The 16649-nt window shown below is 33.9% G+C and overlaps 2 protein-coding genes across 5 annotated transcripts; one reads left to right on the forward strand and one right to left on the reverse strand.

Moving 5' to 3' along the window:
* The first annotated feature begins 1901 nt into the window (after positions 1–1901).
* On the forward strand, positions 1902–14656 carry LOC115967768 (protein CHROMATIN REMODELING 35-like). Of its 4 annotated transcripts, none has more exons than XR_004086546.1 (11): positions 1902–1926; positions 2258–2378; positions 2597–2639; positions 3883–4203; positions 4294–4415; positions 4847–5242; positions 10392–10619; positions 11173–11331; positions 11696–13449; positions 13543–13614; positions 14577–14656. XR_004086546.1 is itself a non-coding variant. In XM_031086906.1 (10 exons), the coding sequence occupies exons 3-10, from the start codon at positions 2603–2605 to the stop codon at positions 13544–13546; spliced, it is 3021 nt and encodes a 1006-aa protein (XP_030942766.1). In that variant the 5' UTR covers positions 1902–1926; positions 2258–2378; positions 2597–2602; the 3' UTR covers positions 13547–13925. The 4 variants fall into 4 exon arrangements, 2 of the variants coding, with proteins under 2 accessions (XP_030942766.1, XP_030942767.1); XR_004086547.1 differs by lacking the exon at positions 14577–14656 and adding an exon at positions 13712–13925; XM_031086906.1 differs by lacking the exon at positions 14577–14656 and having other exon boundaries at positions 13543–13925.
* Positions 14567–15317, reverse strand: LOC115966964 (probable E3 ubiquitin-protein ligase ZFP1). The gene has a single exon (XM_031086085.1). It carries the CDS (start codon positions 15161–15163, stop codon positions 14567–14569), a length of 597 nt encoding a protein of 198 aa, XP_030941945.1. The 5' UTR covers positions 15164–15317.
* Between the last annotated feature and the right edge of the window lie 1332 nt (positions 15318–16649).

Below are 16649 nucleotides of genomic sequence, written 5' to 3' on the forward strand. Positions count from 1 at the left end.
CGCTTGGACATGCATATGTGTGCTTTCTTTACATTAATATATTTCATATTCTTCAAAAATTTGACGGAAATGGTAGTGTATACACTATACACACGAGCATACATACACACACACACATATATATATATATATATATATAATTTTTTTTTTTTTTAACTCTGCCAATGTTTGGTAGGAAAAGAAAATCAACATCCTATCAATTTGCTTATAGAGTAGTTACTGTAAGGACGCGATTCGTGGCGGACCGTAACAGTGTCGGGTTCGCACGTGAAAAGGCCCCTAACAACATCATTTGTAGAGCGTGGGTTTGGAAGGCTAGGCCTTGATCGATAGGCGGTGGGTTTTTCGCGGTGTTCGTACCAGTTTAAGTTTTCCTACACCCCTGGAGTCTTTCTCCTGGAGGTGGGCTGGGAGGCTCTGGTTTTTGGCCATTTTTCCCAACCCCTTTATTGGTACACCTTCCTTTTTATTATATAGTCCGTCTTGGTTGATCCTGACCCTCCACTTGTAGGTTAGGCAGGAGCTTACTTCTGTATCCATCCCATCAACCGTCCCGTCTAACTTTCTATTAGTTGCATGGACCGACGTTTGCACCGCCCAAACGTCTTTTCTCATTAACCAGCTCTGGATATTGGCAGGTGCATTTACTGAAGGGGGTGGGACGCACTTTCCTTGGTCCGAGTTCACACCCTGCTTCCCTTTGGGCCCCATTCCGTTCACATCCCCTTGAGGGGGCTGTTCGGGGATTGCCTACACCAGGGTGTTGGTCTTCCTGTTGAAGCTATGGAATGCCGAGGACAGGGTAAGTTCTCAGCCGTTCCCCTTGCTAGCTCGGCCACTGATCATTCGTCTTCGGCAAGGTACCTCCTCGGCACGGGCCCTGGGCCCAGATAGAGTTTGGGCCGGACTGCAGAACTCTCGGACCCACAGTTACAATTATGCTTACTCTTACTTTTGTTATTGCAACTACAAAACAAGAATTTTCAGCTATGGAAGAGAGTGGATATTGTCAAAACTAAATTTTGTAACAAAAAGTAAAGATGGTTTTCTAAAGAACTCTTTGATTTTATATATTGAAAGGGATGCATAATTTAGTTTAGAATCACTTATATATGACTTTTGAGATTAAAAAACAAAAACTGTTAGAAAAGTTTGATAGATGATTGATTTGAAATGAATTGACATACAATTATTTTGTTTTATTTTATTAATATATAGTAGTTTTAATTTTCATGTATTAATTTAGTCTTAAATCTTTGTATATTTTTCATTTTTGGTTCCAAAATTTATATTCTCCCCTAAGATGAACTTCTCACTCCATCTCTAATTTTGTGCCGTTACTCATTACAATTTACAAATGATTTGAAAAAGAGCCCTTTCCCGCATCCCCCAATTTTTAATTTTTTTTAATAAATAATTTAGTTGTTACATTAAGTGAGAAAAGGGATTCAAACATTGGTTCTTTTTATTAACAAAATTAGGCAATACCAATTACAAGACTATTCCCATAAAACTAAAAAAAAAAAAAAAAAAGAGATTACAAAACTCTTTAGCAAAAAAGGTTATGGCTAATGTAAGTAGTTATTAAGAGAACACATAATTAACATGAATTTCTCTTATTTGTTTAAGATTATTTGGAACAATATTAACTTACCTATTACTAACGGTTTTTTTTTTTTTTCCTTCTACTTTTAGGGAAATAAATTTTTTAAGAATTTATTTTTTGTTGTCATTTAAAATTTCAAAAAATAAATATTTTCAATTTATAGTAATTATTTAATTTAAACTATGAAAAATAAAATATCAATTTTAGAGAAATAACAGTTTGGCAAAAAGGAGCAAACACTAAAAAATTATATCAATTTTGAATATTCTACCAATTCACCAAAAAATAAGCATCCAACTGCGCCGTTTTAGCCTTTGAAGGTTTCAACCATGACCCCCTTTAAATCCAAGTTTATATCGCCTGTTTCATTTCATCAAGAGATTACCCAAATCTTACCTTTTTATTTTTTATTTTTTTATAATAATAATAAAAATAATAATAATAATAATAATAATAATAATAATAAAAACGCTTCCGAAACATAACAAAATCTCGCAACATTAAAATTTATTATTATAATAAAAAAATAGAATGCTTCAGAAGCACAACAAAATTTCACAACATTAAAATTTATTGTTATATGGGTCTCTCAATTTTTTTTATAATTTTTTTTTTAAATGGTAAGAACTTTATTTATTTTTTAAATATCAGCTGATGGCCACGTCAAATGCATGGGGACCCACTTTAGATTTTGCTGATTGAAACTTGAAGACACAGACCTCTCTACACAACACAACAGAATATCTCAGAAAAACAGAGAAGGAAGAAAGTTGTGAGTTTTTATACATTTTTTTTTTTTTTTGATTTCTTTAAATTTTTCATAATGTAATAAAGCTATATATTTTTTTTGGGTATAATAAGGAATAGAGAAAAATGATAATATATTTAATGTAGTTTTAATTTAAGCATGTTAAGTTTTTGTTCTTTCCTTCTTTGTCAAGAAAGAATTTATAATATTATATTGACTCTTTTTATTGATTTATTGAATAGTAAGCTATGGACCCAGATATTGATTATCCAAGTTCAGCTCCAGGCAAGTTATTACAAAACCCATTTGGCTTTATCGGTTTATTGTAATAAAATGTTGGGTTCCTTTTAGTTTTGTCTATTTTGGATTCCTGGTTGTGCACATTTTGGTTGTTTTTTATCATGTTATATGTTTTCTAGCTACTGTTTGTATGAGAATTTTTTTTTTTTTTTACTTTTTATTTTCTTAAGCATGTTCCATTTTGTACATGTAGAAGAAAGTTGGTACAAGGCTATGTTTTTCTAGGAGAAAACTATTTCCTGGGAAAAAGGTTTTGCAAAAGAAAATTGGGTAATGCTGTATTGCTGTCTATCAATCACTAAAAGTGGGAGGTTTGTGCAGTGGCTGTGACTTTTGCTATAGCCCAGTGAGCTCTCGCTCAAATGATACTTTCGTTTTGACAAGAACGTAGAGAGTGAGGTCGTGAGTTCAAAACCCATAGAATGTGTGGAAACTAAGTTTGTGAGTTCAGTACGCACCGAATGTGAGTAACTTACTAATCAAATAATTTTCTGCATGATCCCACCCCCCCCCCCCCCCCCCCCCCAAAAAAAAAAAAAAAAAATCAGTGAGATGAGTAGGATCTCTGAGAGTATCCCTTTACAGGAAGATTTTTCTCAAGCTATATATTAAATTAAATTGAATGGAGCTAATTGAGTTTTCATTGGTCATGAGTTGAGAGAAATGTAAGGCCTTATTGTCATTAAAGTTATATTTTGCAGTCAACCTTTGTATGATTAACAGGCGTCTACAACATGCTCTACCACTTATGCTGGCAAATTGCTTGTATATTGTCTTGTGGGATATGTTTGAAACTCCGTAGCTCTGTGTACATGTTTGATAATGCAGCACATCAGATACAATGATGAAATTGCAATTTCCACAAAAATGGTTTCAGCAGTATGTACATTGTAACTTACTGAATAAATTTTAAGTATGTTGTAAATCTGCAATCATTGCTATGCTTTGATATACTCTCTCTATTGTTGTTAATTATGACGTGTATATAAAACTTGCCTTTTAGGAACTTTCCAGTTATGGCAAAGGTGTTTATGTTAGTCCAAATTTATTATGACATTGGTTTCTTTTGTTTATGACGTACTGGGACTAGTTATGATGAAGTCTTATGAACTTTTTTTGGTTCCATAATGCTTCTATTTGATTGCTTCTGTTGGTGTTGAGCTTCTAAAATTCTGATGATTTGATTATCAAGGGAAAAAGATTCTGATGATTTTTATGTTGAAAATAGAGTTGCATTCCAAGGTATACAAAAGATTGAAAATAAGTTCTGAAGGAGGAGATTATGGCCACAGATCATATCCTGTGACTAAGCATGATAATTTTAAACACAAGCAACAACAGGCCACATCAAGAATTCTTAATGATTCGGAACCATCTGACACTCCCAATTTGGTGCAAGTGTTGGATACAAGTATGTTTGGAAGTGTGGGGAAAGAAATAGAGGCCCTTTGTGCACGAAGGTCACAATTGCTGAAGCATGATGTTGCAAGAAATCCTAGGCTTCCCTTTACACGTTCAAATGTGTCAAACAACAGGAGTAAAGAGCCCGGTAAGTTAGTGAATCAGAGGGCCACTCATCTCACACATAAAAATATCATTGATGTAGAGGATGACTGTATGATGATTGATGCCCCTGCAGTAGTTCCAACTGTTGTAGATCTTAGTTCAGATGATGAAGACGGTGAACATCAGAGGCGTTCTAATATATATCAGAAGGTTGTGTTGAAGCCTGTCGGAAAACTTCTCATGAAGGATTCCATGGTAAGTTTTTCCTGTACATGTAACTGATACTTGCATGCCTGACAGTGCAGCACTGTAAGGGCTTCTCTACCAAGGTGTTTGTACTAGAGACCTGGGATTATGTCCTGCTTTCACTGGGGTTGATAAAGTTTATTGTCTGTATAGGGTAAGGCTACTTTCGTTTGTGTAATGATTGCTGGCTAATGACCTAAAAGAAATGCAGGGGGTCTAAATTTATCAGCTAAAGAGTTACCTTGTATAACATGTGCTCAAAGCAAGTTGACAGACTTATATAACTGACTGTGGAATGCCTGTGTTGAACTAAGAAGATCTTTATTACTTATGCTGAACTATTCTTGCATTTAAGTATCCTTTGCTTCATTGTTCATTGTCCTCGCTAATTGTTTTTCATTGCCTTATATTAAATGGTGCTGTTATGATTTTTGGTTCAGAATATTCAAAAGAGCAAAGTTGTAAAGGAACAAGTAGAAAGCATGAATGGAAAAGTTAATATTAATAAGTTTCGTGCAAAAGATGATGTAGAGATTGATGATGATAGTCACCAGCCATTTCAGGAAAAAGAAAGTAATTATGAAACTAATACTGCAGACCATAGCCTGAAAGATATACAAAGAAAAGCTCCGAGCAAAGAGGTACGAAATGTGTCTTATACAGTTGATATCAGGATTGAAAAAGATGAATATGATGGCTCTAGAGATGATGTGGTGATTGAGAATGATAATCATCAAATTCATCAAAAAGAGGAATATAATCTTCAGACATATGCTGAAGACAATGGTCTGGAGAATATATGCAAGAAGATGGCAGTCACATCAGAATGTTCCGAGGTATCTGTGTTTGATGTTAATCTTTGTATTAAGAGTTTTCATGTCATTTATTCATTAATCTTGCTTCTCAAAACATATAGACTAGTGTGGCTTCCTTTTTCTGTAAAAATAGCCTCCATTTTCTTTCCTTTAATAACTTCGGTTTGAAGTTCTGCAAATGTTTTGTGATCTCTTTTTTGCTACCTTCCTTTGTAAACCATTGCTGGCTAATGACCAAATACAAAATATAGTGCAGGTGGTCTAAAATTATCAGCTGAAGAGTTACCTAAACATGCGTTCAAAGCAAACTGACCAACTTATATTTCTTTGTGGAATGCCTGCATTAGATTAAGAAGATCATTATTACTATGCCAAACTAATATAATCTCGCTTTTAATTTCCTTTGCCCTGTTATTCCTGTCCTATCCATATTTTTTCTTTGCAGCATATTATTTATTGGCGTGATTATGATAATTTTTGGTTCAGGATCTTCTGTTGAGCAAAGTTGTAAAGGAACAAGTAGAAAGCATGATTAGTAAAGTTTGATATTAGGACAGATAAAGTGGCAATTTTGGTGCAGAGAATGTAATGATTGAGAAAGACAGTCTCTGGTTATTTCAGGAAAAAGAAAGTAATTATGAAACTTATACTGTAGATCATAGGCTGGAAGATATACGAAGTATTGCTCCAAGAAAAGAGGTGAGAAATGTGGTTGATGAAATTGATCAGGGTAGATAAAAGGTACGTATGTTGGCTCAGGAGATGATGTGGTGATTGAGGAAGACAATCACTAAACTCATCAGAAAGAGGAACATAATCTTTAAATGGATGCTGAAGATTATGGCTTGGCAAATATATGCAAGAAGATGACAATTGCACTAGAATGTCCCAAAATGTCTTTGTTTGGCTTGTTATTCATGATATTAAGACTTTTCACGTCATTTATTCATTAATCTTGCTTCTTAAAACATATAGACTAGTGCGGCTGCCATTTTCTGTAAATATTGCCTCCATTATTTTGCTTTGATAACTTTCTGAAGAGCTATGGTTGGCTACCTGATGCAAGGAGCACCAGAATTATTTCATAATTTTTTCTTTCAAATTTCCTTTGAGATACTAGATTTTATTTTTTGAATTAGTTTTCTTTTAAAATTTGGTTGTTACTGTTGGTTAGGATTTTTTGGGGTTATGTTTTATGTTTGAATTACTTTCCTTATTGATGTACTCTTTGAAAGCCTATTTAAAAAAAGGCTCCAATAAACATGTAATGGAGACTTGATGACATGAAATTTTGAATTGGAAAATTTCCAATTGCTGGGTTCTGATTCCACCTCGGTGGGTTTTATCATTTTCCTTTTGTTCAGTTTTCTCCTTTATCCCCCATTTGATATGGTCCGGCATCACTACCCCCTTTGTCTAACCATTGCTGGCTAACTACCATATTAAAAATAGTGCAGGGGGTCTAAACTTAAACTTATCAGCTGAACAGTCACCTTGTTTAAGATGTGTTCATAGCAAGTGATATGTAACACACTATGTGGAATCCCTTTGTTGAATTAGGAAGATCATTATTACTTGTGCTAAAACTAAAATATTCTTGCTTTTGAGTTTCTTTTGCATTATTATTCTTTTTTTTTTCTTTGCTTCATTGTAATTGGTGTGGTTATTATATTCTGGTTCAGGATATTCTAAGGAGCAAAGCTGTAAGGGATAAAGTGGAAAGCATAAATGGTAAATTTGATATTAGGATAGATAAAGGTGGAAACTTTGGTGCAGAAGATGTAGTGGTTGAGGAAAACAGTCACCAGTCATTTTGGGAGAAAGAAAGTAATTATGAAACTAATAATGTAAATGATAGGCTGGAATATAAGCAAAGCAAAGCTCCCAGCAAAAAGGTAAGAAATGTTACTGATGAAATTGATATGAGGATAGATAAAGATATATATGATGGCTCAGGAGAGGGCATAGTGATTGAGGAAGACAATAACCATTCTCATTAGAAAGAGGAACATAACCTTCAAACAGATGCTGAAGATGATGGTCTGGTGAATATGTGGAATGGGGTGATAGTCGCATTAGAATGTCCTAAGGTATCTGCATTTGATTTGTTATACATCAGATTAAGAGTTTTCATGTAATCTATTTATTCATCTTGCTTCTTAAAACATATAGACTAGTGTGGCTGCCATTTTCTGTTAGATTGCCTCCTTTTTCTTTGCTTTGATATGCAGTTTTGCAAATGCCTGGAATTTTTCAGTGTTTTTGCAATATTATTTGAGGATGACCCTGACATGCTAGTTTAGGTTCTACTATTGATTAATAAGCATTTGCAGAAAATTAAGGGAATACATTAATGAATTGGATTATTATTATTTCTTTTATGCTATGATTTGGAACTAGTCATCGTCAGAAGTTTGACTTTAGTTTAAAGAGCGTAGTGGTTCTGGTAGGGATAAATGAAAGAAGATGATTTGGCTCGTTTAAAGACCGCAGTGGTTCTTGTAGGTGTAAATGAAAAAAGATGATTTGGCTCATTAGGCATAGGAATGGTTCAAAGTTGATATCCACCATTGGTTCTTGTAGTGGTTCCTCCAAAGGATAGTTATTGTAGGTATAAATGAAAGGAGAGAATTTGACTCATCCGAAAGATTGTTTGGTTACGTGGGCTTGTTATGCCCACAATACTTGCAACTTTCAAGATCACCTGAGATCAAGAACTGTCTCATTTATAAAATGTTTAAATTTTGGACTTTGTAGACCCTCTTGAGTTTGAGATTGTAATTCTTTCAAGTTTTCCAGTACGTGTATTGTGTATTTGGTCTAATCTCTCTTTTGAATAAAATTATTTTATTCATAAAAAAATATGAAACACCATTTTACATCATTCATTTTCCAGTCATATAATTTAAAATTGTCATCCAATGTGCTGATGCTATTTCATAATCCATTTACTATCCAGTACATTCACACCAACTTGTCTGCTGATTTTATTAGATGCATTAAAAATGAAGGTCTTTTGCAATCTTAATGGTTAACATTAAAATTTATCTCATTAAGAAAAATAACAAAATTCCTAATATATCACATGTTCTTCTAAGTCATTTCTACCTTGCACAAGCACATTTCTTCCAAAGCATGAATACTTCCCTAAAGGAGACCATATTATATTTGATGCATGTGGATATGAATGAGATGCATGTCAGATGCATGCCATATAGAGATATAACCCTAAGTTGAAAAATCATCTAAAAGGTATCTAGATTAAGCTTTAAGCTTATTTCTGATATGCATGCATTCCACCATATTTGTGTCTAGTCTGTGTTTGTACTACACAAGCTTCTTTCTCTTCAAAGACTCATTTTTTTTTTTCTTTGAAAAGACTTTTTTTCTTTCTCAAACCAATCCATTTCCCACCCCTTTTTTTTGCAAACATTTTGAATTTGAGGTATGTTTTCTTCATTTGAAGCTCTGAAATACCCACACCATTTTGTTTTGTTTTTGTTTTTTTTTTTTTTCCTTGTTTTAATTCAGTTGTTACTACAAGTGGGTGGCTAAACTCGGGGTACTCCTCATAAAGGAGACCAAACACTGCTGATGCTACTGAATTACAAGTTCTTTGGCATGAAGGTTTTTGTTCATGTAATTATTTGAATTACAAGAAAATATTTCATCACTCATCACATACTCAGGGGGGGGGGGAAGTGGGAGTTTGTTCACAAAAATTCCCTTTCTTTAATTTATTATTTAAAGAAAGGGAATTTTTGTGAACCAGTCCCTTTCTTTATACTTTTTTTTTTTTTAAATTTATTATTTAATTTTAATTGTTTCCAACAATTGGGGGGTGAACCCTGATTGACCTCGTAAAGGAGACCAGGCAATGCTATTGAAATTCAAGGCTCTTGATGTGAAGGTTATTATTCATGTAATCATTTGAATTACAAGAAATATTCCTGATTTTTGTGTGAGTAAAACAACAGAAAATGCTTTTTTTTGGGGCTCATTTTCAAGATTGTAATTAAACACAAGAAAACTGGTCATTTTTGGGAAATTGCTTTCTAGAAAACGAGTCATTTTCCCCCAAAAAAAAAAAATTTTTTTTTTCCCTTGGATCAAGTGGAGATTCTTTTTGCAGTGCATGTTCTCTTCCCATAGTAGTGTAAAAGGTGGATCTATTGATTTTGGGTTGCAACATACCTCAAATGCATGAATTTTGTAGTTTGCTGTATCAAATGTTGTTTCTAACCATACTTTTTTCTCGGCATGAGTTTTGATGGTTCGAATTAATTTTTATACAATTGTAAACTGGAGGTCATTCATTCACTATGTAGACAAAATATAGTGCAATCTAAGGCCAAAAACATTTTATGCTTTTTAATAGTGATGTGAACATTTTTACCATGCATTATCTCATGCCCAAAAACATTTTATGCTTTTTATTAGTGAAGTGAACATTTTTACCATGAATGTATCTTTTGCAACGTGAGAATGTAATGCAGTGCCTCTAGTAAGCAACAGTTTTGGTGTGAATAAGTTTAGTGTATCAGTGAAGTGTATACGTACAATTTGTAATGCAATGATATTTCTAGTCTTTGCATTTCCTTGACATTAGAAGTTGCTCATGTGGGATCTTTAAATGCATTGTCTTTGATAGAGCAGCACTGTTATGGTTTGTTTTGACATGGGATTAGCACGTCTGCTCAAGCCTGATGATCTGGTCCAATAATAATATTCTCCTGGAGCCTTACTTGACAATCTGTTTGACCATCCCGCACAGAATATTTTAATTCTTAACCTGTGTCGGAATGTTAATTTTGTGGCTGGGTGTGTGTGTTTGTCAATGATTTGGTTCTGTTTTCTATTTCTGTTCCCCTTTTTCCCTGGGAAGGGTTTTTATTTCTGTATGTTTTCAACTATGTGAAATATGATTTATAATTTACTCTTCTTTCCATTTGTGTTCTTTTGTAATTAATTGCATGAAATTTCATCTCATTTTCAATATGCTGGGTGTTATTTTATTTTCAGTTTGGGTGCTTCAGTTTAGGTGTTACCATTTGCAAATTTAATTGTCAGAATCAGCAAAAGGACATTATTTTTTTGTTCCTAGAATTTCAAAATTAGTGCAATTTATTGTTCTAATGACATATCTATCCTATTCTTCCATTATTGGTAGGACTATCATATTCCACTTAGTAACCATGCAAAAGGCGGAGCTCAATCCCTTAGTTACCCTGCAAAAGGCGGAACTCAACAAGAAGAAGCAAGAGGTGAACTTGAAATCAAGAAAGAAAAAGGTGTTTATGTTGGCGTAGAAGATGAAGACAATTATCAAACTGAAACTGAAAATGACGGGCTGCAAGATATTTGGAAGGAGATGTCAATGGCATTGGAATGTTCAAAGGTACAATTATGTATAATCATTCTTGTTATAAGTATTGGTTAAATGATTACATTTACCATATCCGAATAGCTCAAGCTTTTGAGACAATAGGTAATTTAACATAATATCAGAGCAAGGTCCAGTTTAACATACATCCAAGTTATTTTCTTCTATTAAACCTTTCTTCCTGTAATTTTTTCTCAGCTATCTTTGCATTGCATAAGCTCTTTTCTAGTTTGTCTTTACATTTATATTTTACTTTCAAATTTTTTTTCTTGGGGTGGGGGTAATTGTGGAACAAGAACTTCACTAATTTTCAGCTCAATTATTATGAATGGAAATTTCCACACAAGCTGAGGCAATATTACTCATACCCAATCATGAGAATCTAGGTTTCACTTTGAGGTGTATGCTTGGCATTACCAAAAACTAGAAAATAGGCGCATGGTTGTCTACCTTGTTAATTTAATAGACCGGAGAAACACTCTTTTGCTTATGGGAAATAGTTATAAACTTATAACTGACTTTTCATTATTGACTCTAATATTTCATTAATCTTATGCTGGTTCACTAGAATTTTGCTCTAGATCCTTCATCTGATGTAGAAGTGAGAGAAAGTGAGGAGGACTGTGATCATTCTTTTGTTTTAAAGGATGATCTTGGTTATCTTTGTCGCATTTGTGGGGTTATTGACAGAGGAATTGAGACCATATTTGAGTTCCAGTACAATAAGGTGAGATTTTTCTGTTGGTGTATTTATTCAAATTTTATATTACTGTACTCCTTTAGTTTGCTAATTTGGCTGCATCAGCTCTGTGTGCATGGAATTAGAATTAAAATTGCAATTGGATGTTCTAACTGGTGCCTTTTTTTTGTTAATATCTAAATACTAGTGTTATAGTTGCTATTACTTTTATGGTAAAAGTTGATCTGTTAATTGATGCTTGATATTATTGACTTCTGGTTCTGAAATTAAAATCATCAGTAATAAATGGATATGCTTGAGCCCATATTTGGATATTTTGATGCCTTGTTAACTAATGTCTTTTTTTGGGAATCCAATAGCCTTTCTGATTATTATTTCCATTTTATTTCAGTACAAAAGGAGTACTCGAACACACATTTCTGATTCTTGGAATGGCAAAGACAGAGACTCAACTGAGATGGTTGGAGTTAAATTTTCTGAAGATGATCTGACAGTAACTGATATCTCTGCCCATCCAAGGCATATGAAGCAAATGAAACTTCATCAGGAGGAGGGTTTCAATTTTCTTGTTAGCAACTTGGTGGGTGATAATCCTGGGGGCTGTATCTTGGCCCATGCTCCTGGATCTGGAAAGACATTTATGATAATCAGTTTTATGCAAAGTTTCCTGGGAAAATATCCACAGGCTAGACCACTGGTTGTGCTTCCTAAAGGAATCTTGGCAACATGGAAAAAGGAGTTCAAGACATGGCAAGTAGAGGATATTCCACTGTATGATTTTTACACTGCCAAAGCAGAAAATCGATCTCAGCAACTGGAGGTGTTGCATAAGTGGGTAGAGCATAAGAGTATCCTATTTCTTGGTTACAAACAATTTTCTACTATTGTTTGTGATGATGGAAACAGTGAGATCTCTACTTCATGTCAAGAGATACTTCTTAAGGTTCCTTCAATTCTTATTCTGGATGAAGGGCACACTCCGAGAAATGAGAACACCGACGTGTTGCAGTCCCTCGCGAAAGTTCAGACACCTAGAAAGGTTGTACTGTCAGGAACCCTCTACCAAAATCACGTCAAAGAAGTGTTCAACATCATCAATCTTGTTCGACCAAAGTTTCTGCGGATGGAAACCTCTAGGTCTCTTGTGAAGCGTATCATGAGTAGAGTAGATATACCAGGTGCAAGAAAGCAGTTCAAAGCAGGTTCTGATTCAGCCTTTTATGACTTGGTTGAACACACTTTACAGAAGGACCAAGATTTTAGAAGGAAAGTGACAGTCATACAAGATCTGCGCGAGATGACTAGCAAGATCCTTCACTACTATAAAGGGGATTTCCTAGATGAGCTTCCTGGTCTTGTTGACTTTACTGTAATACTGAATCTTAGTTCAAGACAGAAGCTTGAAGTTCAGAAATTAAAGAAGATGGGGAGGAATTTCAAGATAAGCTCTGTTGGGAGTGCTGTCTATCTTCACCCAAAACTGAATTCTTTCTCAGAGAATCAGTACGCATCTGATCATATGGTGGATGAGATGATAGGGAAATTAGATGTGAGTGAGGGAGTGAAAGCAAAATTCTTTCTCAACATGCTTAGCTTATGTGAATCTGCTGGAGAGAAGCTACTGGTTTTCAGTCAGTATCTCCTACCCTTAAAATTTCTGGAGAGATTAGCAGTGAAAATGAAGGGTTGGAGTCTTGGAAGAGAACTCTTTGTGATTACAGGTGATTCAAGTTCTGACCATCGCGAATGGTCCATGGAGCAGTTCAACAATTCCCCTGATGCCAAAGTGTTCTTTGGCTCTATCAAGGCATGTGGGGAGGGTATTTCTTTGGTTGGGGCATCCCGTGTTATAATAATGGACATTCATCTGAATCCTTCAGTGACCCGCCAAGCTATAGGTCGTGCATTTCGACCAGGTCAAAAGAAGAAAGTGTTTGTATATAGATTGGTGGCAGCTGATTCACTTGAGGAGGAAGATCACAGCATTTGCTTCAAGAAGGAATTAATTTCCAAGATGTGGTTCGAATGGGATGAGTATTGTGGTTATCAGGATTTTGAAGTGGAGACTATTGACGTGAAAGAGTGCGGTGATCTCTTCTTGGAAAGTTCACAGTTAGGGGAAGATGTAAGGGTTCTGTACAAAAGGTTTGTATGCACATCTATCTTTGTCCATTGTCATGATCCAGACATGAATACAAAATAGTTCTGCTCTTAACTTTTTTTCTATATATTTTTCAGATAGATCCTAGCATCATTCTAGGTCTGAGCACTGGAGTAGGCTCAAGTATTTCTTACTTTCGATCTGCCTGAGTAAGAATCTTCATCTGTTCATACTAGTTTGTGTATGCTGGCTCATGAACTTAAATGTAGTTTTTGAAACTGACAACAGTTTTTTATGCTTTTTCAGTAATCCATTTTAAATTGCATTTTCTGGTTTTTCTTTCTTTGCTAAGGAAGCACCTGTATAAGCATAATCTCTCCAATGGAGTCCTTGATTATGTCCAATCAAATGCTTAATGGCATGCGAAAATTTCCTTATTGATCTTAGTTTATGTAACATGTCTTTGTACAGGCAGTTTTCCATTACTGTTACTAGAATCAGTCTGTAATAAATGTCTGTTTACAAGGTTTTTTTTTTTTTTTTTTTTTTTTAAATGTTTTTTTTACTGCAGGTGTTCATTATTAGTTATTTTATAATACATGTTATGATGTTTGGAAAATTATTTTCGATTATTTATTATATTTCACTAAAATAATGAAGACAAAAAATTGTAATCCAATATATTTTTAAGTAACCATAACTAATTAGACCCTAAAAATGCCACCACATGCCTTTTTTTTTTTCTTTTTCTTTTTAAAATCAGGCATAGATGTATATTTGGTTTTTACATTTGACATTTTTAATATAAAACTTCTTATTATTTCTTTTTACTTTTTTTAGGAGTATTTCTTAAAAAGAAAAAAATGTGAACTTTTGGAGGTTGACAATTTTAGATTTAAGGTCTATAATTTTTAATTTGTAAAACTAAATATACTCCTCAAGTAACTCAAAAATAATACAACATTTGAACAAAGAAATATAAAATTCTACTATTTCATAATAGAATTTCAAAAAAAAAGATAGAAATTTTTTATATAACTGAAATAAAATGCAAGAACAAAATCAATCTTCAACATCCACTATGGCACCAAACAAAAAAAAAAGCCACAAACTATTTACACAAGTGAAATAAAATTCAAGAAAATAAAACTTCAACCTCCACTATTCGCAGATTTGACTGCGGCATGTGGGACAAGTATTCTGCCTCATCAACCAAGGAAGAATGCAAGACTCGTGATAAAAATGTGCGCAGTCCGTCCTAACGATCGTGGACCCAACTGTTGAAGAAAAATCCTCTAAACACACAGAGCAAGTGCCAAAATCCTCACCATCTTCATCATCATCATTATCAGCCCCCAACTTTTCAATGTCAATGAGTTCTACCTCGGCTGCAATGGAATAGCCAAAAGGGTGTGCCTTGGTCAGCAAGTCTGTTGCCTGGGACGCAATGTGGAGAGCCACGAAGTAGTTGATCTGAGGATCAACGTCGAGGTGCATTGCGAGAGTGTTGGAGACCTCTTGTAAAAGGTAGGCATGGTGGTAGGCCGGCAACGAGAGTAGCTGAGTAGGAACTTGGAGAGAAAACAAAGGCTCGGAAAAGGTTCGAATGTCTACGTCCAAGTGTAGAGCGCCGTCGAGGTCCCGGTGGCCTTTCTGATACCTTGTGCGGTAAGAAACTTGTAGGGTTCCTGAGGCTTCCAACGCTATGCTTTTTCCTTTCCTGTATTTAATGTCAACAACTTGATCGGTGATAGCCATTGATGGTGTAGACAAAAAAACAGAGCAATGAGAGTGAGTGAGAGAGAGAGAATTTGTATTTATAGAATACTCTTTACTTTCCTAAGTACTAACGGAAAAGCTAATCCTTGCAGGTTACGGATTATGATTTCCACCGACTTACTAGGAAACTAGAGCATGGGCTTTAGGAAAACTGTCCTAAGTTAGGACCATTGTATTTAAATATCAATTAAATAAATTTATTTAATTTTGGAAATTTTGTGAATTAAAAAAAATTTATGAATCAATATTAACAGACTAAAGTTAATTTCCATATAAATAATCAAATATTATGGTTTAAGAATAGAATTTACACAAAATATTATTATTCTATTAGAACAAAGGTTTACTTTATATTAAATAAGGTAATGCATTGTAATACATTTTGATTTTGGTGTTAAGAAAATGATATACATTTAAAAGATTAGGTGAGTAATGTTGACCATCTACCATGTAAAATATTAGTTTACAAAAATTAAAGTATCAAATCAATTTTTTCCCGAAAAGAATTTATGGTTTTCAATTGCATTGAGTTTTTGTTGATACTAGATATATAACATATTGGAGACCTTTTTGGAAGTGAGAAAAATAGTACCTAACATTTTTTTTTAACCACTTAATTATTATACAATCTTGAAAAATGCTAAAAGTTCTACTAACTTTACTACATAAAACATACAAATTGATATGCAAATAAATGTAATTGGTGGACTTAAACTACATAATAAATTAATGTTTGATTTGTGACACCAAAATTTGTAATATCTCTAACATCATTATATCATTTTGGGCATCATTATATATATTCCAACGTAGCCCAAAATTTGTAATCTCTCATATTTGAATGTAACCCATAAATTTCCCCCTTGTGCATTTGTAATGTATCCCCCTCTTCTTAATGGTTCATCAATCTACAAATCAACCCTGACCCAGTGACCCACATAAATTTAGCTTGATCTGCTTCCCATGATTGTTTGTCAACTTCAATAACTCTAACCAACCTGCTACCAATGTCTTTTCCAGTTTCATCAGTTATATTCTCGAAGGTTAAGCTCCATACTTGAACCCATAAAGGAGAGTGAGTGAAGGTAATATTTGCTATTTTTAGCCCTCTTCTCCACAGCAAAAGAGGAGTAGATTTTTTTTTTTTTTTTTTTTAATATCATTTTTAATTTTTATTTATTTATTTATTTTGCTTTTTTTTGGAATCTAACCGATTTTCTCATTCTTCATATTTCTCTATTCCTACTTTTCTTTTGGCCTTTTGATCATATTTTGTGAAATTTGAATACTTATAATAACGTGTCGGTGTTATGAAGGTGAAAGGTTAAATAAAAAACTATTTATACAAACTTCAAAATCTTATGCTATGCTATCTCGCATGAAAATCTAACATTAAATGGAGTAATTATAGAATACTCCTAAAGTCCCAATGATCAAAAGTGCCATAAATGTATACTTTATCATC

Source organism: Quercus lobata, chromosome 11, assembly GCF_001633185.2.
Source record: "Quercus lobata isolate SW786 chromosome 11, ValleyOak3.0 Primary Assembly, whole genome shotgun sequence".
Taxonomy (NCBI): Eukaryota; Viridiplantae; Streptophyta; class Magnoliopsida; order Fagales; family Fagaceae; genus Quercus; species Quercus lobata.

Coding starts and splice junctions, on each gene's coding strand:
- LOC115967768 (XM_031086906.1), top strand. CDS start 2,603: ATGGACCCAGATATTGATTATCCAAGTTCAGCTCCAG. Junction 4,416..4,846: donor TTCTCATGAAGGATTCCATG/GTAAGTTTTTCC, acceptor TTTTTGGTTCAG/AATATTCAAAAGAGCAAAGT. Junction 10,620..11,172: donor TGGCATTGGAATGTTCAAAG/GTACAATTATGT, acceptor CTGGTTCACTAG/AATTTTGCTCTAGATCCTTC.
- LOC115966964 (XM_031086085.1), bottom strand. CDS start 15,163: ATGGCTATCACCGATCAAGTTGTTGACATTAAATACAGGAAAGGAAAA.